At 41.8% G+C, this 24,404-nt stretch overlaps 1 protein-coding gene and 1 pseudogene across 1 annotated transcript; both read left to right on the top strand.

Moving 5' to 3' along the window:
• Positions 1-978: 978 nt before the first annotated feature.
• On the top strand, positions 979-6,083 carry LOC139551860 (SKA complex subunit 1-like; annotated as a pseudogene).
• On the top strand, positions 6,074-23,955 carry LOC139551859 (solute carrier family 2, facilitated glucose transporter member 11-like; the record flags this gene model as incomplete). Its single annotated transcript, XM_071363212.1, has 11 exons — positions 6,074-6,289; positions 7,303-7,463; positions 7,640-7,764; positions 7,916-8,045; positions 8,151-8,299; positions 8,511-8,698; positions 10,080-10,190; positions 19,705-19,806; positions 20,052-20,127; positions 20,218-20,345; positions 22,307-23,955. Coding segments are annotated over 11 exons (1,605 nt in total), but the record flags the coding sequence as incomplete, so codon positions are not given.
• Positions 23,956-24,404: the final 449 nt, after the last annotated feature.

Raw genomic sequence — 24,404 nt, 5'->3', positions numbered from 1 at the left:
TAGAAGCACAAGCATTTCACTACACTCGCAATAACATCTGCTAACCATGTGTATGTGACCAATAAGATTTGATTTGACCAATCTGTGCTTCATGGGAGAGTGGCCAGACGGGAGCCACTCCTGAGAAAAAAGCACATGACAGCACGCCTAGAGTTTGCAAAAATGCACGTGAAAGACTGAGAAGACAAAATATTCTATGGTCTGATTAGACAAAAATGTAACTCTTTGGCCTGAATGCAAAACGCTATGCCTGGCGAAAACGCTATGGGGATGCTTTTCCGCGGTCAGGGACTGGGAGACTGGTAAGGAACAATGAATGGCGCCGAATACAGGCACATCCTTGATGAGAACCTGCTTCAGAGTGCAAATTACCTTAGACTGGGGGCGAAGATTTACATTCCAACAGGACAATGAGCCAAAGCAATGCTGGAATGGCTTCAGAACGTGGACGTTTTTGAGTGGCCCAGCCAAAGCCCATACTTGAATCCCATTTGAAAATCTGTGTAAAGACTTGAAGATTGCAGTTTACCGCTGCTCCCCATCTAATTTAACAGAGCTTGAGAAAATCTGCAAGGAAGAATAGAAGAAAATCCCCAAAACCAGATTTGCAAAGCTGATAGACACCGTTGACGACTCAAAGCTGTAATCGCTACTAAAGATGCTTCTACAAAGTATCGACTCGGGTGTGAATACTTCTATATTTAATTTTCTACATATTTGAAACAATTTCTAAACATGTTTTCACTTTGTCATTATGAGTTATTGTGTGTAGAAGGGTAAACATTTTTTTTTATCCATTTTGAATTTGGGCTGTAACACAACAAAATGTGGAGTAAGACTTTATGAATACTTTATGAAGGCACTGTATTCAAGATTCATATGTCAAAATGGCCATTGAATGAACAGCAGGAAATCTTCCAGATTTATTTCATTTTATTGAGCAGCACAGTCTTTACCATATTCTTATTTTTCATCAATATGAGTCATTGCGGGTTTGAGGATATAATCCTGCATTTGAACGACAGGATTTCATCCATCAGACAGATCTTGGAGCTGCGGGCAATTGGTATGATGATCTGGTGCATACGGGGCATGTCTCTTGTCGAAGGGATAACTTTTATCTTATGTAGTTAGTGTTTCAACAGAGAAGAGAGCTCACCTCATCAAACAGAAACTCAGTGGTTTTCTGACAGCATCAGGTAATACATCACCTTCTTGAAACGTAACTTAAAATGTAAGGCTTATATTCAGCAAAATATCATGACAAGCGGATCATTCTAGGGAAGATGGGACGAATGTCCTTTCAATAGATGGACTCCTTGATCAGTTTGAATAATGTGTTGGCTGCCAAAAAGACCTACTGAAGAATTTAAAGGTATTGCATACATGCTTCACATTCTTTCTAGACAAGTCCTTTTTAGCTTGTCTGGATTGCAATATCTTAAAGTATGCTATTTGTCCTTTATGTCAGTTGTGAAATCTGAGTTGTAATTGTAACCCTGGACTGATGGTGATTGACTTATTTTTGTCACAGGAACTAGAGGAGTGCTTCCTGAAGGAGGTGCAGGATGGAAAGCAGCTTAGGGTCAACATGCCAAGGAAAGGGACAGCCAGCTGTCCAGTAAGAATACTGTGTGTGTTGTAGGATGTTGTAACAGGAGAAGCTACAGAGTACCAACCAAATGAATTGTAAATGTTTTGTCCTATATATATTTTTTAATCTCCTTTGATACCCCAGTGGAAGAGGGCCTGTGAGACAGAGTGGATGTGCAACCAACCCAGCAGGAGCACCCCAGGAAAACCTCCAAGAACCAGATCAGAGAGATGGAATTCATCAACTACCCAGAGTTTAAGACCATCCCTCAGTGAGTCCCCCTCAGTAACACATGGTCATCCATATACTTTAGTGCAGTTTTATTTAAGATGTTACTGCAGATCTGGCAGTTTTACCAGTAAAATAAATACATGTTTATAATATCTCTTTCCTCTATCACTCTTTTCCTTTGTATCACTCACTCTTTTCTCTTGGTACATGAAAGGCCGTGTGACATATGTCCAGCTGAATGCTTCTGTGGAAAGCATTAACACAGCCGTAACAGGGAAGTAAAAAGTCCTGCACCTGCCAGTAAAAACCCTGAATAATGCCACACGCAAGCTTCATCAGCGATTTTTAAAGAGGACGACACAAAAGGTACCTCACTCAAACTACAGTTCTAAAGAAGGGTTTGTACTTTCCTTCCCTATGACACAAAACACAGTTGATCATTGCTGTTGTAGGAGTTGTGTTAATTCTTCCAAGAAAGGGACATTATGTTCTGATCCAGATATTGTTTTGACAACATTTGGTCAAGGATGGCCGCCTGGGTACTGATGGGAACTAACTTACTTCCTGTCTCAATACTCCTGTGTTCCCCTACAGGTCTACTTTTCATTGTAGAGGCGGACATTAAAGAGTTCACTTGGATGAAAGTGGACAAGCGCTTCCAGGGCATCCTCGACATGCTACGTCACGGCCAGCATCTGCAAGGAGGTTTCACACGCTACGTCCTGCTGTGAAAAGAGCTGAGATGGAGAAAGGGAGTTTGTCATTGAGCTTGCCTTGAAGATGTTGATTTGTCCTCTGTCCTCAACATACAGTCAGGTCCATAATTATTGGCACCCTTGATAAAGGGTGGTGTTGTATGTGTCGAACTGCTATGCTTTATCTTGGCCAGGTCGCGGTTGTAAATGTGAACTTGTTCTCAACTAGCCTACCTGGTTAAATAAAGGTGAAATAAATAAAAAAGATGAGCAAAAAAGAAATTTTGTGTAAAGGGGAATTGCAGTTAATGTGATTTTCCTGCTTTCTGTTTATATTTCAACACTGAGGTGGAAATTACACCTGGTTGCCTCGGCCAGGTGGCTGAAACTTGGCCGCAAGTGGTTCTTCCAGTTAAACCATAACCCCAAGCATTAATCAATGTCCACAAGGAAATTGTTAATTGACCACAAAATCATTATATTGCAATGGCCATCTCAATGTCCAGACTTGAACCCCCATTGGAAACCTGTGGTTTGAATTGAAGAGGACAGTCTATAACAGCAGACAAAGGATATCAAGGATCTGGAAATATTCTGTATGGAGGAATGGTCTAAGATCCCCCCCCCCCCAAACATGTTCTCCAATCTCATAAAATATTTTAGAAAAAGGCTGTGTTATCCTCGCAAGGGGAGGGTTCTAGAGTATTGAAAACAGATGCCAATAATTTTGACCCTTTGTTTAACAAAAAAATACTTGTTAAACAAAATCTCTTTCTCGGAGCAATTGTATAAAATATAATTTCCCCTAAAAAAATTGAGCACACACTATATACAGTTGAAGTCAGAAGTTTATATACACCGTAGCCAAATACATTTAAACTCAGTTTTTCACAATTCCTGACATTTAATCCTAGTAAAAATTCCCTGTCTTAGGTGAGTTAGGATCACCACTTTATTTTAAGAATGTGGAATGCCAGAATAATAGTAGAGATAATGACTTATTTAAGCTTTTATTCTTCTCATCACATTCCCAGTGTGTCAGAAGTTTACATACACTCAATTAGTATTTGGTAGCATTGCCTTGAAATTGTTTAACTTGGGTCAAATGTTTCGGGTAGCCTTCCACAAGCTCCCACTTTAGGTTGGATGAATTTTGGCCCATTCCTCCTGACAGCTGGTGTAACTGAGTCAGGTTTGTAGGCCTCCTTGCTCGCACATGTTTTTTCAGTTCTGCCCACAAATGTTCTATAGGATTGAGGTCAGGGCTTTGTGATGGCCACTCCAATACCTTGACTTTGTTGTCCTTAAGTCGTTTTGCCACAACTTTGGAAGTATGCGTGGGGTCAATGTCCATTTGGAAGACCCATTTGCGACCAAGCTTTAACTTCCTGACTGATGTCTTGATGTTGCTTCAATATATCCACATAATTTTCCATCCTCATGATGCCATCTATTTTGTGAAGTGCACCAGTCACTCCTGCAGCAAAGCACTCCCACAACATGATGCTGCCACCCCCGTGCTTCACGGTTGGGATGGTGTTCTTCGGCTTGCAAGCCTCCCCCGTTTTCCTCCAAACATAACGATGGTCATTATGGCCAAACAGTTCTATTTTTGTTTAATCCGACAAGAGGACATTTCTCCAAAAAGTACGATCTTTGTCCCCATGTGCAGTTGCAAATTATAGTCTGGCTTTTTTTATGGCGGTTTTGGAGCAGTGGCTTCTTCCTTGCTGAGCGGCCTTTCAGGTTATGTCGATATAGGACTAGTTTTTACTGTGGCTATAGATATTTTTTTACCCGTTTCCTCCAGCATCTTCACAAGGTCCTTTGCTGTTGTTCTGGGATTGATTGAACCTTTCGCACCAAAGTACGTTAATCTCTGGGAGACAGAACGCGTCTCCTTCCTGAGTGGTATGACGGCTGCGTGGTCCCATGGTGTTTATACTTGCGTACTATTGTTTGTACAGATGAACGTGGTACCTTCAGGCATTTGGAAATTGCTCCCAAGGATGAACCAGACTTGTGGAGGTCTACAATTGTTTTTCTGAGGTCTTGGCTGATTTCTTTTGATTTTCCCATGATGTCAAGCAAAGAGGCACTGAGTTTGAAGGTAGGCCTTGAAATACATCCACAGGTACACCTCCAATTGACTCAAATAATGTCAATTAGCCTATCAGAAGCTTCTAAAGCCATGACATTTTCTGGAATTTTCCAAGCTGTTTAATGGCACAGTCATCTTAGTGTATGTAAACTTCTGACCTACTGGAATTGTGTCTGTAAACAAATGTTGCAAAAATATTTTGTGTATTGCACAAAGTAGTTATCTTCACCGACTTGCCAAAAGTATAGTTTGTTAACAAGATATTTGTGGAGTGGTTGAAAAACAAGTTTTAATGACTCCAACCTAAGTGTATGTAAACTTCCGACTTCAACTGTAGCTCAGTATGTATTTATTTCATAATATTTTTTTGCTCATCTTTATCAAGGGTTCCAAAAATGATGGACCTGACTAATCGGCTACAACAGGACAGTATTTACTGAGGGAGAGGGTGAAAATAAAACAACTCATTATACGGAGGACAGTGGTTGAGGCTCTTATAGCTTATGTGCCTGGTTTAGATCATTTATTTATGAGTCAGTTTTGCTTGCAACAAATGATTTATTTCAAACGTTGTTGTATTAGCGCCTTTTTAATTGTATTATCCATGTGGTGATAAAGATGACTGTCTATAACAAACATGTTTTATATTGGTATAAAGGCAAATCTTACTTATAATAATTAAATTAATATTTTGGATCAATTGTTATATTCATGTCAATTGTATGCCAGGTGTAATAATCTATTTCCGGATACCACTTGACATTGCAGGATGCATGTAAGTTGGATCTTATTCTTCCCTACAAGGATGTGCATTTGTTTTGGAGGGGACAGGAGGTTTTTTGACATGTTAACTTTTGGTCAATAATTTCAGCTGTGTATACATTAACTTAGGCTGGCACAGTTATTGTATAATCGTGTAACCAAAAATTATTGTCTTCACATTCAATTTAGGTGAAGGGGGATTTAACTTTGTATTCGAGTAGATATACTTTACCCAAGAGCAGTTTTTTTTTTTCATGAATAGGGTAAAGTTGGTAATCATTTTAAGAGCAGAGCAGAACCTCATTGTTGGAATGAGAAGCTTCATTTCCAAACATGGTCAAAACCATTTGTTTATGAGACAGAGGTAACAGCAAAGCTGTGTTGTATTCATTAGGTATATATTTTTCAAAGATAAATTACAAGCTCACACATACAAAATTTTTTGACAATTATGATTAACCCTGTTATTTGCATGACAATCATTTACCAAAATTCCATAATCGTCACAGCCCTAACGTTAACATGTCACCACTTTCAGTTAGACATCTTTTTTAGTTGTCTCATTTACCCTCATTCCTTGCATTGAACCAGGGACTAGCTATGGCACATGCCTTGATGCTTCTGGTAAGTGGCAATATTTGTGATTTTTCATGTATATATATTTTTTGATTGGCCATTTGTGACTAATGGTATCTACGCAATGCCCAACTATATCACTGCTTGTTTGGCAATTATAATTGCCAGTGCTGTTTTTGTTTTTATGGTGTATTGTTGCAGGCTAACTTATGTTTCCTCTTCTCTGTCCAGTTAGAAAGTCCTGTTCTTATTGCTGCCATTTTCATTAGTGGCATTGGTGGGACATTCCAGTTCGGCTTTCATATATCTGTCCTAACTTCACCTTCTTCTGTGAGTACTGTAGATCCACTTCAAAAGTATTTTTAAATGACAAAAGTAGACCACCACGTCAGTATTAACAGATACATGTTGCTTTGTAAACCAATCTCAGTTGTTACTATGCTAGTACTTCCTGGTTTGGGGGCTTATCTAAATTTATGAAGGGGAAGCTCCAGATAGCCCAGAATAAGCTGATCGGGGTAGTATGAAGGTAACTCCATGTACTCACATAGGCAGGAGCTGCTTTCAGGAACTAAACTGGCTGCCTGTTGAGGCTAGGGTGTCCCAGATTAGACTAGGTCTGGTTTACAGGAGTATTTATGGTCCTGCGCCCAGATATCTAAGTGATTACTTTCCTCGTGTTAGGGATGCACACAATCACAGCACCAGATCAGGTGTTGCTGATGTGTGCTTATACAGGTTCAGGAGTAATGCTGGGAAAGGTACTTTCTTGTATACTGGAGCCTCAGAATGGAATGAGTTGCCTCTGCCCATAAAAACAATGTCCTCTCTGGGCAGCTTTAAAAACAAAGTAAAAATATGTTTGATGTCTTCTGTGCCCATATGAATAACCCCTATGATGTAACTGGAATGATGAGATAGATGTTCTTCTTCTCTGTTTTTGTTTTATTGTTTCACTGCCATACTGTGTTCGATCTTGTCTAGGTATCTTGTCTCAAGAGGACCACAGTGGAAATAAGTCCCAGACTTTATTGTGTGTTATCCTCGATGATTTTATCCATGTGCATGTATGGCTTTTTCAGGTTTTATGTGTGCTTGTTTTTTTTAAATGGTTGAATTAATAAACTAAACTAAAAAAAGTGACACTCAAGTTTCTATAACAATAATGTAATAGCTCCGAATCACTATTTTCCTCTAACAAAGAAACAACTTCAGTTGGAGACATGCACCAATGTAAACTGTAAATATTTTGTCTGGGGGGAAATGAGAAATGGTTTGAGATCCGTAATGTTTGACTGACCCAATTCCAAAATGTCACGGCCACCATCTTGGTGTTGCTGTAGTTCATAAAGGAGCTCGTGAACACCACATGCCTGCAGCGGTATAGTATATCCCTGGAACAGTGGGAAGTGACTCTCATCTGGTCCTTCATCGTCTCCATCTTCTGCATCGGGGGTCTCCTTGGTTCCCTGTGTGCCGGCCACCTTTCATCAGCGTATGGGAGGTAAGTGGTAGTAGTAGAAAGTGTCAGGCTTCATACTGGGCCAAGACTTGGGGTATGCATCCTGGCCATGCAAGGATTTTGGCCTCTTATTTGAAGGTGTGTTGGTGTGGTTACTATTTGTTGTAGTAGAACAGGAATTAGGTTGATTATTATTTTTCCCCCACCACACTTAACAGAAAGAGATGCCTGTTGTTGAACAACCTGTTTGCCATTGGCGGTGCTGTGATGATGCTGTTGAGTAAAACGGCCATGTCCTTTGAGATGATCATGGTTGGACGTTTCCTCTATGGCATTAATGCAGGTAAGCAGATTTTTCTTATGAATGGATTCCATTCATAAAAAAGGTCCATCCAAAACAAGGTCATCTTTATACCTGTCTTAATATCTCACTAGAGGATTAATGCTGCCAAACTGTCTGTGATAAGGTTTATCCTTTCTTGCGTGTGCTGCAGGTGTTAGCCTCAGTGTCCACACCATGTACCTAGTGGAATGTGCCCCCAAGAGGCTGCGAGGGATAGTGGGTTTGTCTGTTGCCACCTTTCTGTCCATGGGGAAGTTCTCAGGTCAGCTTCTGGGGATCAGGTGAGCTATCTGGTCCTAGTGTGTCAGTCAGGGATGCTTATATCAGTTTAACCTGTGGTGAACAAACAATGTGATATTATTTGATAGTGTACTCTGTCCTTGCAGTGAGTTATTGGGGACAGAGGACATGTGGCCTTGGTTGTTGGGCTTCAGTGGTGCGACCGCCCTGCTCCAGCTCATCACCCTGCCCTTCCTCCCAGAGTCACCCAAATACCTGCTGCTGGACCGGGGCGACCGTCAGGGCTGTGAGAAGGGTAAGCACCTGGGTGGAGCCCTGAGGAATATTGACAGGTAATGGGTTGCCTAAGGAATGCTACCTCACTAAAAATGTACTTGATGCAATTAGTGTTTTCATAATCATTCTCACAATCATCATCATCATAATATCTGACTCAGCAGTCTATCTTATTGGGCTTGTATGTCCTTTTCCACTTGTGTATCTTACTGGGCCTTTCCCCCTTGTAGCCATCCGCAGGCTGTGGGGCAACAGAGACCACAGTGCGGAGGTGGAGGAGATGCTGGTGGAGCACGCCTCCATGAAGGGAGTCTGCAGCCACACTGTGTTGGACCTGATCCTGGACCAGGACGTACGCTGGCAGTTCCTCACCATCCTCGTCGCCTTCACCACCCTGCAGTTCAGTGGCATCAACGCTGTGAGTTTCATGAAGTTGGTCCACAAGGACATTGTGTTTGAGCAAGAGTTGGAGTTAGGATATACAAATATACCATAGCATGTCACTGTCTGATCAAAACCTACCTAAAGTCCATTCAATTATACTGAACAAAAATATAAATGCAACATGTAAAGTGTTGATCTCATGTTTCATGAGCTGAAATAAAAGGGCGCAAATTTGTTGGCATCCCTGTTAGTAAGCATTTATATTTGCCAAGATAATCCATCCGCCTGACAGGTGTGGCATATCAAGAAGCTGATTAAACAGCATGGTCATTACACAGGTGTACCTTGTGCTGGCGACAATAAAAGGCCACTCTAAAATGTACAGTTTTGTCACACAAAACAATGCCACAGATGTCTCAAGTTTTGAGGGAGTGTACAATTGGCATGCTGACTGCAGGAATGTCCACCAGAGCTGTTGCCAGAGAATTGAATGTTCGTTTCTCTACCATAAGTCGCCTCCAACGTCATTTTAGAGAATTTGGCAGTACGTCCAACCGGCCTCAAAACCACAGACCACGTGAAACCAAGCCAACCCAGGACCTCCAAAACCGGATTCTTCACCTGCGGGATCGTCTCTGACCAGCCACCTGGAAATCTGATGAAACTGTGGGTTTGCACAAACTGTCAGAAACCGTCTCAGGGTAGCTCATCTGCGTGCTTGTCATCCTCACCAGGGTCCTATGGTAGCGGTGGTGTTATGGTATGGACAGGCAAAAGCTACGGACAACAAACACAATTGCATTTTATCGATGGCAATTTGAATGCACATAGATACGTGACGAGATCCTGAGGCCCGTTGTCATGTCATTAATTCGCCGTCATCACCTCATGTTTCAGCATGATAATGCACGGCCCCATGGCGCAAGGATCTGTACACAATTCCTGGAAGCTGAAAATGACCCAGTTCTTCCATGGTCAGCAGACTCGCCAGACATGTCACCCGTTGAGCATGTTTGGGATGCTCTGGATTGACATGTATGACAGAATGTTCCAGTTCCCACCAATATCCAGCAACTTCACATAGCCATTGAAGAGGAGTGGGACAACATTCCACAGTCCAAAATCAACATCCTGATCATCTATGCCAAGGAGATGTCGTGCTGCATGAGGCAAATGGTGTTCACACCAGATACTGACTGGTTTTCTGATCCGTGCCCCTACCTGCATGTATGTATTCTCAGTCATGTGAAATCCATAGATTAGAGCCTAATGAATTTATTTCAATTGACTGATTTCCATATATGAACTGCAACTCAGTAAAATCTTTGACATTAATGCATGTGGCATTTTTATATTTTTGTTCAGAGTATATAGTCTGATTAAGTGATAAACCGTGTCATTCTGCTCCTCTGCAGGTGTACCTTTACTCATTTGATGTGTTCCGTACTGCAGGGATCCCCACACACCAGTTACGCCATGTTGCCTTGGGAACCGGTCTGTGTGAGGTTTCTACCTCCATGGCCTGTGTGAGTTGTGTTTTACCATATCCCTCACCACTAACTCTTATTAACCCTATATGAACCTTTATGAATTGTGAAGGTTCATATGGGAGGGGGGACTACTCGCTGAAGATGTCTATATCGGTCCACTAATACAGGACTAGTAAAGGCCCAGTGCACTTCTTTTGTGAAAACATTTAAACTAAATTATATTTCTGTACAAAACAGTTAATCTGATGTAATACTTGCAGAATAGAAATACTTGCTTGATATAGTTTTTTAAATGTATTTTTATTTAACCTTTATTTAACTAGGCAAGTCAGCTAAGAACAAATTCTTATTTACAATGACGGCCTAGACCTGCCAAAACCGGACGACGCTGGGCCAATTGTGCGCCACCCTATGGGACTCCCAATCAGGGCTGGTTGTGAAACAGCCTGGATTCGAACCAGGGTGTCTGTAGTGGCGCCGCTAGCACTGAGATGCAGTACCTTAGACCGCTGAACCAGGGTCTGTAGTGACGCCTCTAGCACTGAGATGCAGTGCCTTAGACCGCTGCGCCACTCGGGAGGCCATACAGTACCAGTCAAAAGTTTGGACACATCTACTCATTCCAGGGTTTTTAATTTTTTTAAACTATTTTCTACATTGTAGAATAATAGTGAAGACATCAAAACTATGAAATAACACATGGAATGACATTTCTGCCATCCATTGTGACATTGTGGGAGGATAACCAACCTTCCCACTAATGGCAATGTATTTCTTAGCCACTGTAAATGCTAGGTTACACAGTTTCTTCTGACAAGTTTCCAGTATCAATATTTCTAAACAAACAAAAACAGGGAGAAGGGAGGATCTATAGACATGTTGAGATAGAACATACTCTTTGCCAGAATTCAGCCAGCCTTCACAAGAACATAACATATGCAATTATGTCCCCTTTTGTGTTTTACACCTCCAGCAGAGGAAGTACATTTCTGAGTGATGATATTCAGTTTCACTGGCATATAGTACTTTCTATGGATTGTCTTAAACTGCAGTAATTTATGTCTGAGATTATATGAACATGACTGGGCATTCTAACATATCTGTATCCATTCATCATCAATAGTCTCCCAGGTCTTCCTCACTTTTCTGTATGACAAGTTTTGTGTCATTGGGAAAAGCCTCTATCAACCCTTGATATAGTTTGGAAATCAACTTTAGAGGTTTGTCAGAATGCCTTAAAATAGTTTTCAATCTTTGAATCTTCTGGCTTGTCCAGTGTTTGCTGCACAGAGAGAATAAAGCGTTGCATTTGTAAAAGTTCACCTCAGCGCCGACTGGTCTTCCCTGGTTGCCTGACCTTGCTGAGACCCCTGTCACCATCTGATCCTGCTCAGATGAGGCATGACAAAGAATTGCATTGGTGTACATTTATACATTATGTTTTCCAAGAATAGAATCAATGGTTCAATCATTGAAATGACCATAATTCCCAGATCCCAGACTGTATCCTACCCGTCAACTCAAGATGGAACTTTGAATCCATTCATTGATTGTTATAATATACTGTAAAATTCACCTGAGCTCCGTAGACTGGTCTGACCCTGCTGGGATTTGATTTATTAGGGTCCCCATTAGCCAAGTCTAGCGACACCAAGTCTTACTGGGGTCTGACACTTAATAAAAAAGACATTACAGACAAAATACTTTACAATTGACATACACACTACATGTTAATCTTTTTAAATGTGTGTGTGCATCTATCAGTTACACATACAGTGGGGAGAACAAGTATTTGATACACTGCCGATATTGCAGGTTTTCCTACTTACAAATCATGTAGAGGTCTGTTATTTTTATCATAGGTACACTTCAACTGTGAGAGACGGTATCTAAAACAAAAATCCAGAAAATCACATTGTATGATTTTTAAGTAATTAATTTGCATTTTATTGCATGACATAAGTATTTGATCACCTACCAACCAGTAAGAATTCCGGCTCTCACAGAATTCCGGCTCTCACTGTTCGTTTTTCTTTAAGAAGCCCTCCTGTTCTCCACTCATTACCTGTATTAACTGCACCTGTTTGAACTCGATACCTGTATAAAAGACACTTGTCCACACACTCAATCAAACAGACTCCAACCTCTCCACAATGGCCAAGACCAGAGAGCTGTGTAAGGACATCAGGGATAAAATTGTAGACCTGAACAAGGGTGGGATGGGCTACAGGACAATAGGCAAGCAGCTTGGTGAGAAGGCAACAACTGTTGGCGCAATTATTAGAAAATGGAAGAAGTTCAAGATGACGGTCAATCACCCTCGGTCTGGGGCTCCATGGTTCAAGCCAGCGCATGTCCAGGCCCGTCTGAAGTTTGCCAATGACCATCTGGATGATCCAGAGGAGGAATGGGAGAAGGTCATGTGGTCTGATGAGACAAAAATAGAGCTTTTTGGTCTAAACTCCACTCGCCGTGTTTGGAGGAAGAAGAAGGATGAGTACAACCCCAAGAACACTATCCCAACCGTGAAGCATGGAGGTGGAAACATCATTCTTTGGGGATGCTTTTCTGCAAAGGGGACAGGACGACTGCACCGTATTGAGGGGAGGATGGATGGGGCCATGTATCGCGAGATCTTGGCCAACAACCTCCTTCCCTCAGTAAGAGCATTGAAGATGGGTCGTGGCTGGGTCTTCCAGCATGACAACGACCCGAAACACACAGCCAGGGCAACTAAGGAGTGGCTCCATAAGAAGCATCTCTAGGTCCTGGAGTGGCCTAGCCAGTCTCCAGGCCTGAACCCAATAGAAAATCTTTGGAGGGAGCTGAAAGTCTGTATTGCCCAGCGACAGCCCCGAAACCTGAAGGATCTGGAGAAGGTCTACAGGCCCGTTCCTGTAGGTTCATGCTCTACAACATCCGCAGAGTACGACCCTGCCTCACACAGGAAGCGGCGCAGGTCCTAATCCAGGCACTTGTCATCTCCCGTCTGGATTACTGCAACTCGCTGTTGGCTGGGCTCCCTGCCTGTGCCATTAAACCCCTACAACTCATCCAGAACGCCGCAGCCCGTCTGGTGTTCAACCTTCCCAAGTTCTCTCACGTCACCCCGCTCCTCCGCTCTCTCCACTGGCTTCCAGTTGAAGCTCGCATCCGCTACAAGACCATGGTGCTTGCCTACGGAGCTGTGAGGGGAACGGCACCTCAGTACCTCCAGGCTCTGATCAGGCCCTACACCCAAACAAGGGCACTGCGTTCATCCACCTCTGGCCTGCTCGCCTCCCTACCACTGAGGAAGTACAGTTCCCGCTCAGCCCAGTCAAAACTGTTCGCTGCTCTGGCCCCCCAATGGTGGAACAAACTCCCTCACGACGCCAGGACAGCGGAGTCAATCACCACCTTCCGGAGACACCTGAAACCCCACCTCTTTAAGGAATACCTAGGATAGGATAAAGTAATCCTTCTCACTCCCCCCCCCCTTAAAAGATTTAGATGCACTATTGTAAAGTGGCCGTTCCACTGGATGTCATAAGGTGAATGCACCAATTTGTAAGTCGCTCTGGATAAGAGCGTCTGCTAAATGACTTAAATGTAAATGTCTGTATGGAGGAGTGGGCCAAAATCCCTGCTGCAGTGCGTGCAAACCTGGTCAAGAACTACAGGAAACGTATGATCTCTGTAATTGCAAACAAAGGTTTCTGTACCAAATATTAAGTTCTGCTTTTCTGATGTATCAAATACTTATGTCATGCAATAAAATGCTAATTAATTACTTAAAAATCATACAATGTGATTTTCTGGATTTTTGTTTTAGATTCCGTCTCTCACAGTTGAAGTGTACCTATGATAAAAATTACAGACCTCTACATGCTTTGTAAGTAGGAAAACCTGCAAAATCGGCAGTGTATCAAATACTTCTTCTCCCCACTGTACATGTCAGTACATACACAAGTAGGTCACATGTGGGAGAGGCGTTGTGCTGTGAGGTTATTTTATTTGTTTTTTGAAAACGGGTTTGCTGTTCACTTGCGCTATATAAGATGGGAGTTCCATGCACTCATGGCTCTCTATATACTGTACGTTTCCTTGAATTTGTTCTGGACCTGGGGACTGTGAAAAGACCCCTGGTGGCATGTCTGGTGGGGTAAGTGTGTGTGTAAGTTGACTATGCAAACAATTTGGAATTTTCAACACATTAATGGATCTTATAAAAACAAGAAGTGACGCAGTCTTTCCTCAACTTTTAGCCAAGAGAGACTGGCATGCATAGTATTAATATTAGCCCTCTGATTACAATGAAGAGCAAGACATGTGGCTCTGTTCTGGGTCAGCTGCAGCTTAACTATGTCTTTCTTTACAGCACTTGACCATATGACTGGACAATAATCAAGATAAGATAAAACTAGAGCCTGCAGGACTTGCTTTGTGGAGTGTGGTGTCAAAAAAGCAGAGCATCTCTTTATTACAGACATACCTTTCTCCCTCTTTACAACCATTGAATCTAAGGTAACACCAAGTAATTTAGTCTCCTCAACTTGTTCAACAGCCACACCATTCATTACCAGATCCAACTGGTCTAGAACTTGATTTGTACCAAATACAATGCTCTTAGTTTTAGAGATATTCAGGACCAGTTTATTACTGGCCAACCATTCCAAAACAGACTGCAACTCTTTAAGGGTTTCAGTGACTTCAATAGCTGTGGTAGCTGATGTGTATATGGTTGAATCATCAGCATACAAGAACACACATGCTTTGTTTAATGCCAGTGGCAGGTCATTGGTAAAAATGGAAAATAGTAGAGGGCCCAGAGAGCTGCCTTGTGGTTCACCACACTTTGCATGTTTGACGTTAGAGAAGCTTCCATAAAAAATATTAAAAAACGGAGTTCTATTAGATATCTCTGAATCCATGATATGGCAGAGGTTGAAAAGCCATAACACAAGATTTCACAACAGGTTATGATCAATACTATCAAAGGCTGCACTGAATTCTAACAGTACAGCTCCCACCACATTATCATAAATGAATTTCAAACAATCATTAGTCATTTGTGTCAATGCAGTACATGTTGAGTGCCCTTCTCTATAAGCATGCTGAAAGTCTGTTATTAATTTGTTTACAGAGAAATAGCATTGTATTTGGTCTAACACCATTCTTTCCAACAGTTTGCTAAGAGCTGATAGGTCTGGTGTTAGAACCAGTAAAGGCCGCTTTACCACTCTTGGGTATTGGAATAGCTTCGGCTTCCCTCCAGGCCTGAGGCCAAATACTTTCCTCTAGGCTCAGATTAAAGATATAACAGATAGGAGTGGCTATAATCGGAGTCAGCTACCATCCTCAGTAGCTTTCCATCTAAGTTGTCAATGCTAGGTTTGTCATTATTGATCGATAACAATAATTTTGCCACCTCTCCCACACTAACTTTACAAAACTCACAATGCTATTCTTTCATTATTTGTTTTTTTTATGCATGAATACAATGGCTCATTGTTGTTGGCATTTCCTGCCTAAGTTTGTCCACTTTGCCAATGAAGTAATTGTTAAAATAATAGGCAACATCAAATGGTTTTGTGATGAATAAGCCATCTGATTTGATGAAAGATGGAGTTGAATTTGTCTTTCTGTCCATAATTTCATTTAGAATACTCAAGTTTTTCCCCCATCATTCTTTATATCATTTATCTTGGCTTCATAATACAGCTTCTACTTTTTGTTGAGTTTAGTCACAATTTCTCAGTTTGTACTAAGTCAGCCAGTCAGATGTGCAGCCAGACTTATTAGTCGGTCCTTTTGCCCCATCTCTTTCAACCATGTTTTTTCAATTCCTCAGCAATCTATGGCGCCTTAACAATAACTGGAAGAAGCAATTTCATAAATTCATCACGTGCAGCATCTGGATTCTCCTTACATCAGACCAACAAATATTTTGACATCTACATAAGAGTCACAGAAAAATATTTTATATGATCTCTTAGACACTATTTTAGGCTCAGCTTTTGGAACTTTGGCTTTCCTGGATATAGCCACTATATTGTGATCACTGCATCCAATGAACCTTATTTCTAAGGTTACATATATTAATATAGGCTATTTCCAGCCATTTCCTGTGTATCTTATCAGAGAGAGACATAATATGGAAAAGAGCAAACAAATCAAGAGAGAAAAATATACATTCAGCAGTCCATTAATCAGTTGGTGTGTGTGTGTGCTGTGAGGTTGAGGCTACGAAACCATAGGCTTAGCTTTCTCATCCCTTCCAGGCTTTTGGGTGGGAGGGTGGACAATGAGCCTGTCATAGCGGATGTAAGCAATGTCCTCACGTGCTCTGGCAGCTTTCATGGCTGGGATCAGTTCTTTCCTCTTCTGGCGCACAGCTTCAGAATAGTCCTCGTTGAGAAAGTTGTACGTTCCTCTCAAGTTCTTGGTTCTTTCCAGAACAGCTACCTTGTCCTTGAACCTCAGGAACTTGACTACTATCAGCCTGGGTCTATCATCTGGGCCGGTGGTGGGTTTTGCAGTCCTGTGGGCACGCTCCACCTCAATCTTCCTGTGGTCCATCTTCAATTTCTCAGAGATCATTTCCCTCACTTTGTTCTCCGACTCCGCCCAGGTCTCATGGATATTCTGCAATTCCGTCAACAACCATGTTGTTCCGCCTTGATTGTCCCTCAAGATAATCTAATTTCTCCATCATTGTTATGATGGATTCCCAAACAGAACTGATGTCCTCTCTCAATGACTTACAGATTGCTGTCATCTTGCCGTTCTCCTGTTTCAACTCATCGAGCTGACCCTGGGAGAACTGCAAACTGTTCTTTAGGTCTTGGATCTCTCTGGTCAGGTCATCCATTTCTTTTATTAGTTGAATCCACCAGTATTTGGACACAACACTTGAAGCAATTTTCTTGTTGTTGTAACAACTGTTTAACTATTTTTGTTAGTCTAAAATATCCTTCACCTGTGATAGAGACAACACTGTCCTCAACGGTACTCCTGCCGGCTTTGGTCTTCGTCATGGTAGCAACGTAGGTTACTCCTCACAATCCAAACAGGGCATGTCGCAGGTAAGATTGGAAACAACAAACAGGAGACCGCCAGAAGCCCGAGACAATCCGTGGTCCCAGCCACAATGTCTAAATGCATCATGGGCTGCGTTCAACCCCTCAAGAAAATCCTGCTAGCTTAATAGGCAGCTAGGCTAGGTGCTACGCCAAGCAGCTCCTCAGACCCAGCCTTGGTCGGCGGGATCACTGGACAGATGGTAGCGGTACCAGAAACTGATGCTAACCGCGTCACGGAATCCAAACACAAAAGGTAGCTAGCTAGTAACCAAACTTATTCCATAGACCAAAACATCAAACCGAGCTCTCCCTCATTCCGCGTTCAACAGGAAGTGACCTGTTGTGCAGTGCGTTCAAGACACCTGTCATCATCTGATCCTGCTAAGACATGATGAGCATAGTTTTGTGTACTGACTGTGCAACATGACAGTAAAGCCTGTAGAGCTGTTTATACTGTGTCAGTGTGTAAAGTAGGGAATTGGCTAGGGAAACTGACAGATCAATAATGCTATACTGACTGTGATTAAGGCAAAAATATCTAACGTTAGCCAACTTTTGGCTAGCTCTATGGTGCATCAACTGGCGAAAATGAGCCAAGTTAATTTACTTCTGTTGAAACGGGACAAAACAAAGGCTACTGAATTAGAGGGAGATGCCTCTGGAATTTATACACTGAGTAAGTGAAGTTATGGAGATTGTACTCCTATTAGAGAGACGGCGAGAGAGACAGTTCCTCAGTTTAGGGTTCCTTAATGTGATTGGTGATGAACAATGTTTGCAATTCTGTGCCATGTCACTCAGCTTGTACATTTCCATACACACAACAGCTGTTAGATACTGCTACCTGACAGATAGCTGGAGGCTAGAGCTGTGGTAGCTACTAGTTAGCTAGCTAGTTCAGTCACTTCAGACAGAACTTGAGTTGAGAGGGGATGAAACATTAGCTAACGTTACATGTCAGTTACAATACTATCTCAGCACTGGGAATATTTTTTTTTCTTCAGTTAAGTCAAACAGCAATTACCTTGCCAGCTACATCAGTCAAATAAAGAGTAGCCAGTTTCTTCTCTGCTTGCTTTTACAACTCTGAGAAAAAGCACAACATACACAGACAACAGCTGCCTCTGTTTGCACGCTCTGTGGTGTCCGTGTGGTCCTAAATCCAACTGTCTGAAACCGCCAAACAGCCTATCCGACCACTCTGAGGCATCCACATGGTCTTAAAGCACACCAATGCCACTTTTTGTATCACAGTGCAATGATAAAACTGAGGAGGGGGACAAAATGCTATTTCAGAATGTGGGGGCATCATGTCCTACCCTACTACAAGGAAAGTTGCGCCCCTGACTGTTCTTAATTATACAACTACCTTTTTTGCCAAAGCTGTGATGCTGAAGAAGAAAAAAATAGCCCGATCATACAGATATCGGTCCGCTAAAACTAGTAATGACAAACCCCAAAGAGGGGTTTGTCAACAAGACTTACATGTTCTCAAGCCTGTAACTACAGTTGAAGTCGGAAGTACACCTTAGCCAAATACATTTAAACTCAGTTTTTCACAATTCCTGACATTTAGTAATTCTAGTAAAAATTCCCAGTCTTAGGTCAGTTAGGATCATCACTTTATTTTAAGAATGTGAAATGTCAGAATAATAGTAGAGAGAATGATTTTATTTCAGCTTTTGTTTCTTTCATCACATTCCCAGTGGGTCAGAAGTTTACATATACTAATTGAGTGTCTGGTAGCATTGCCTTTAAATTATTTAACTTGGGTCAAACGTTTCGGGTAGCCTTCCATAAGCTTCCCACAATAAATTGGGTGAATTTTGGCCCATTCCTCCTGACAGAGCTGGTGTAACTGAGTCAGGTTTGTAGGCCTCCTTGCTCGCACACGCTTTTGTCCTTAAGCCATTTTGCCACAACTTTGGAAGTATGCTTGGGGTCATTGTCCATTTGGATGACTCATTTGCGACCAAGCTTTAACTTCCTGACTGATGTCTTGAGATGTTGCTTCAATATATCCACATAATTTTCCATCCTCATGATGCCATCTATTTTGTGAAGAGTCACTAGTCCCTCCTGCAGCAAAGCACCCCTACAACATGATGCTGCCACCCCCGTGCTTCACTGTTGGGATGGTGTTCTTCGGCTTGCAAGCCTCCCCCTTCTGACCCACTGGAATTGTGATACGGTGAATTATAAGTGAAATAATTTGTCTGTAAACAATTGTTGGAAAATTACTTGTGTCATGCACAAAGTAGATGTCTTAACCAACTTGCCAAAATTATAGTTTGATAACAAGAAATTTGTGGAGTGGTTGAAAACCATTTTTAATGACTCCAACCTAAGTGTATGTAAACTTCCGACTTCAACTGTATTTACTAAGAGTGCCCCACCCCTGTGGCGTTGTATTTATGTCCAGTTGACAGTGAAATTCCTAATGTCACTATTTGACTCTGATCGTTAACCCTCCTTTGGTATGACAGGTGATGGTGATTGAGAGCACAGGAAAGAGGCTAATGCTCTATAGGGGTTACCTATGCATGGCAGTTACCCTGGGTCTTCTGACCCTTACACTCTACCTGCAGGTAAGTCAAACATTATAAGCAACACACTACTGTCATCAACTACATAGTTTGTGGGTTTCATCTTTACCACAAATTGAAAAATACTCATTACTAATGAATGAATGGAATTCTCTGAGGCATGTCATCCAGCTCTAAAGTTCACAGAATGTCCCTATATATTATCACTGGGTTACATCAATCTTTTACAGTGGGTGGAAACAACAATGGCTCATTAATAAGTTACACCTTTGTTGTTTGTTGTTCAGATCCAAGTTTCCTGGATGCCTTACTGCAGTATGCTTCTCATCTTCATCTTCATCTTCTTCTTCTCCAGTGGACCAGGTGGGTCCTATACCCTGACGTATGACTAAGCCATGCCAAAACAATGGATCAACTTATTTATCTGGTATTTTCATTGTCTATTGCTCCTAGCTGGAGTGACAGTGGCTCTACCTGGTGATATCTTCAACCAGTCGTTCAAATCAGCTGCCTACACCATCGGCTGCACCCTCAACTGGCTGGGCCTCTTCCTCCTGGGGTTGCTCTTCCCCGTCATAGTGGTGAGCACATCAACTTCTCACACCTTGTCTTTGTATGTACACTACCGTTCAAAAGTTTGGGGTCACTTAGAAATGTCCTTGTTTTTGATGCAATATTTTTGTCCATTAAAATAACATCAAATCAATCAGAAATACAGTGTAGACATTGTTAATGTTGTAAATGACTATTGTAGCTGGAAACTGATTTTTTATTTATTTAAATTTTTATGGAATATCTACATAGGCGCACAGAGGCCCATTATCAGCAACCATCACTCCTGTGTTTCAATGGCACGTTGTGTTAGCTAATCCAAGTTTATCATTTTAAAAGGCTAATTGATCATTAGAAAACCCTTTTTCAATTATATTAGCACAGCCGAAAACTGTTGTCCTGATTAAATAAGCAATAAAACTTGTATTGACTTCTTTAGACTAGTTGAGTATCTGGAGCATCAGCATTTGTGGGTTCGATTACAGGCTCAAAATGGCCAGACACAAAACTTTCTTTGGTAACTCGTCACTCTTCTTGTTCTGAGAAATGAAGGCTATTCCAAGCGAGAAATTGCCAAGAAACTGAAGATCTCGTACAACGCTGTGTACTACTCCCTTCACCGAACAGCGCAAACTGTCTTTAACTAGAATAGAAAGAGGAGTGGGAGGCCCCGGTGCACAACTGAGTAAGAGGACAAGTACATTAGAGTGTCTAGTTTGAGAAACAGAAGCCTCACAAGTCCTCAACTGGCAGCTTCATTAAATAGTACCCACAAAACACCAGTCTCAACGTCAACAGTGAAGAGGCAACTCCGGGACGCTGGCCTTCTAGGCAGAGTTGCAAAGAAAAAGCCATATCTCAGACTGGCCAATAAAAAGAAAAGATTAAGATGGGAAAAAGCACACAGACACTGGACAGAGGAAGATTGGAAAAATGTGTTATGGACAGACTAGTCTAAGTTTGAGGTGTTCAGATCACAAAGAAGAACATTCGTGAGAAGCAGAAAAAATGAAAAGATGCTGAGGAGTGCTTGACGCCATCTGTCAAGCATGGTGGAGGCAATGTGATGGTCTGGGGGTGCTTTGGTGGTGGTAAAGTGGGAGATTTGTACAGGGTAAAAGGGAGCTTGAAGAAGGAAGGCTATCACTCCATTTTGCAATGCCATGCCATACCCTGTGGACGGTGCTTAATTGGAGCCAATTTCCTCCTACAACAGGACAATGACCCAAGGCACAGCTCCAAACTATGCAATAACTATTTAGGGAAGAAGCAGCCAGCTGATATTCTGTCTATAATGGAGTGGCCAGCACAGTCACCGGATCTCAACCCTATTGAGCTGTTGTGGGAGCAGCTTGACCGTATGGTACGTAAGAAGTGCCCATCAAGCCAATCCAACTTGTGGGAGGTGCTTCAGGAAGCACGTGTTGAAATCCCTTCAGATTACCTCAACAAATTGACAACTAGAATGCCAAAGGTCTGCAAGGCTGAAAATTGAGGATTCTTTGACAAAAGCAAAGTTTGAAGGACACAATTATTATTTCAATTAAAAATCATTATAACTTTGTCAATGTCTTGACTATATTTCCTATTCATTTTGCAACTCATTTCATGTGTTTTCATGGAAAACAGGGACATTTCTAAGTGACCCCAAACTTTTGAGCAGTAGTGTATATATTCTTATTCCATTCCTTTACTTAGATTTGTGTGTTAGGTAGTTGTTGTGGAATTGTTAGTGCAGCAATATCTAACATGTAATCTGTCGGAACTAGAAGCTCAAGCATTTCGCTACACTCACAATAACATCTGCTAACCATGTGTATGTGACCAATAAAATTTGATTTGATTTTATACACAAACCGCAAACAGATGTAACAGTTATACCTTAAGTATTGTGTCACTAGTACCTTACATAGGTAAAGGTACTCTTATTTGATGTGTAACCGTGGCAGCTGATGTCACACATACACTCACAGTATATTCTTATACACAGGAGAATTTGGACTACTTTTGTTTCCTGATTTTCTTCGTCTTCTGTTTCCTGTCTGGGGTGTTTGTGTGGTACAACGTGCCTGAGACCAAGAACCGCACTGTCATGGAGATCACGGCTGAGTTTCAGAGGATGCATCCCAACAGGGGATCCTCGGGGGAGGGAAGGTCGAGACCTCCTGAACCCAGTCATATCAAGGCATGCACAACCACAAAATTCTGAACATTTTCCATAATGAATGACAGTGTGTCTGACTTGCACATTGTTTTGTCGTTCCTGTGAAAACATTGTCTTTGTGAAAACTCCTCTGTTAAGATTTGCCCCACACACCCATGTCCGGTCTGCTGTCATCTTGATTGCAAATCAATAATTTTGACCTTTATGATGGTAAGTATTGTGTGATAAAAATGTTACCTCTCTGGGCCACCTATTAAAGTAGTTTTAGTATTGTGAGCAGGCCAAGGTCTGTCATTATCAGGCTCTGGCCCCAGCCATACAGACACTAATCAGGGAGGGAGAGGTTTTACCTCTGACACCTACTTGTAAAGTCAGCATTCTGTGTGTACTTTACTGATGAACAAGGTAAGGTACATAATTTTAGCATGATTCAATCAGCTCGCCTTGAGTGTCTTATTGGTGAGTCAGCAGGGCTGCCATGCATAGCTTATCTGTCTGATTTATTACACTCCCTTTGAGAGTATTTTTTCATTACTGTGGTGTGTAGGATTATTTCAAATGGAAACTTATGTCTACTGTCTATATTCACGAGAAAAACAGTACCAGTAAAAGGTTTGGACACATCTACTCATTCAAGGGTTTTTCTTTATTTTTACTATTTTCTACATTGTAGAATAATAGTGAAGACCTCAAAACTATGCAATAACACATGGAATTAAGAAGTAACCAAAAATATATTTGAGATTCTTTAAAGTAGCCACCCTTTGCATTCTCTCAACCAGCTTCATGAGGCAGTCACCTGGATTGGATTTCAATAACAGGTGTGCCTTGTCCTTCTTAATGCATTTGAGCCAATCAGTTGTGTTGTGACAAGGTAGGGGTGGTATACAGGAGATAGCCCTATTTGGTAAAAGACCAAGTCCATATTATGGCAAGAACAGCTCAAATAAGCAAAGAGAAATGACAGTCCATTATTTTAAGACATGAAGGTCAGTCAATCCGGTCAGTCAAGTTTCTTCAAGTGCATTCGCAAAAACCATCACGCGTTATGATGAAACTGGCTCTCATGAGGACCGCCACAGGAAAGGAAGACCCAGAGTTACCTCTGCTGCAGAGGAAAAGTTCATTAGACTTAGCAGCACCTCAGATTGCAGCCCAAATGAATGCTTCACAGATTTCAAGTAACAGACACATTTCAACATCAACTGTTCAGAGGAGACTGCGTGAATCAGACCGTCATGGTCGAATTGCTGCAAAGAAACCATTAATAAAGGACACCAATAAGAAGAGACTTGCTTGGGCCAAGAAACACGAGCAATGGACATTAGACCGGTGGAAATCTGTCCTTTTGGTCTGATGAGTCCAAATTTTAGATTTTTGGTTCCAACCGCCGTGTCTTTGTGAGAACAGATGATCTCCGCATGTGTGGTTCCCACCGTGAAGCATGGAGGAGGAGGTGTGATGGTGTTGGGTTAGTTTGCTGGTGACACTGTCGGTGATTTATATAGGATTCAAGGCACACTTAACCAGCATGGTTTCCACAGCATTCTGCAATGATACGCGATCGCATCTGGTTTGCACTTAGTCTCACTATCATTTGTTTTTCAACAGCACAATGACCCAACACACCTCCAGGCTGTGTAAGAGCTATTTGACCAAGAAGGAGTGTGATGGAGTGCTGCATCAGATGACCTGGCCTCCACGATCAACCGACCTCAACCCAATTGAGATGGTTTGGGATGAGTTGGACTGCAGAGTGAAGGAAAAGCAGCAATCAAGTGCTCAGCATTTTCCAAGACTGTTGGAAAAGCATTCCAAGTTAAACTGGTTGAGAGAATGCCAAGTGTGCAAACACTTTTTTTGGTTACTACATGATTCCATATATGTTATTTCATAGTTTGTCTTCACTATTATTCTATAATGT

Source organism: Salvelinus alpinus, chromosome 24 (assembly GCF_045679555.1).
Source record: "Salvelinus alpinus chromosome 24, SLU_Salpinus.1, whole genome shotgun sequence".
Taxonomy (NCBI): domain Eukaryota; kingdom Metazoa; phylum Chordata; class Actinopteri; order Salmoniformes; family Salmonidae; genus Salvelinus; species Salvelinus alpinus.
This window is presented reverse-complemented; position numbering and strand designations above follow the sequence as displayed.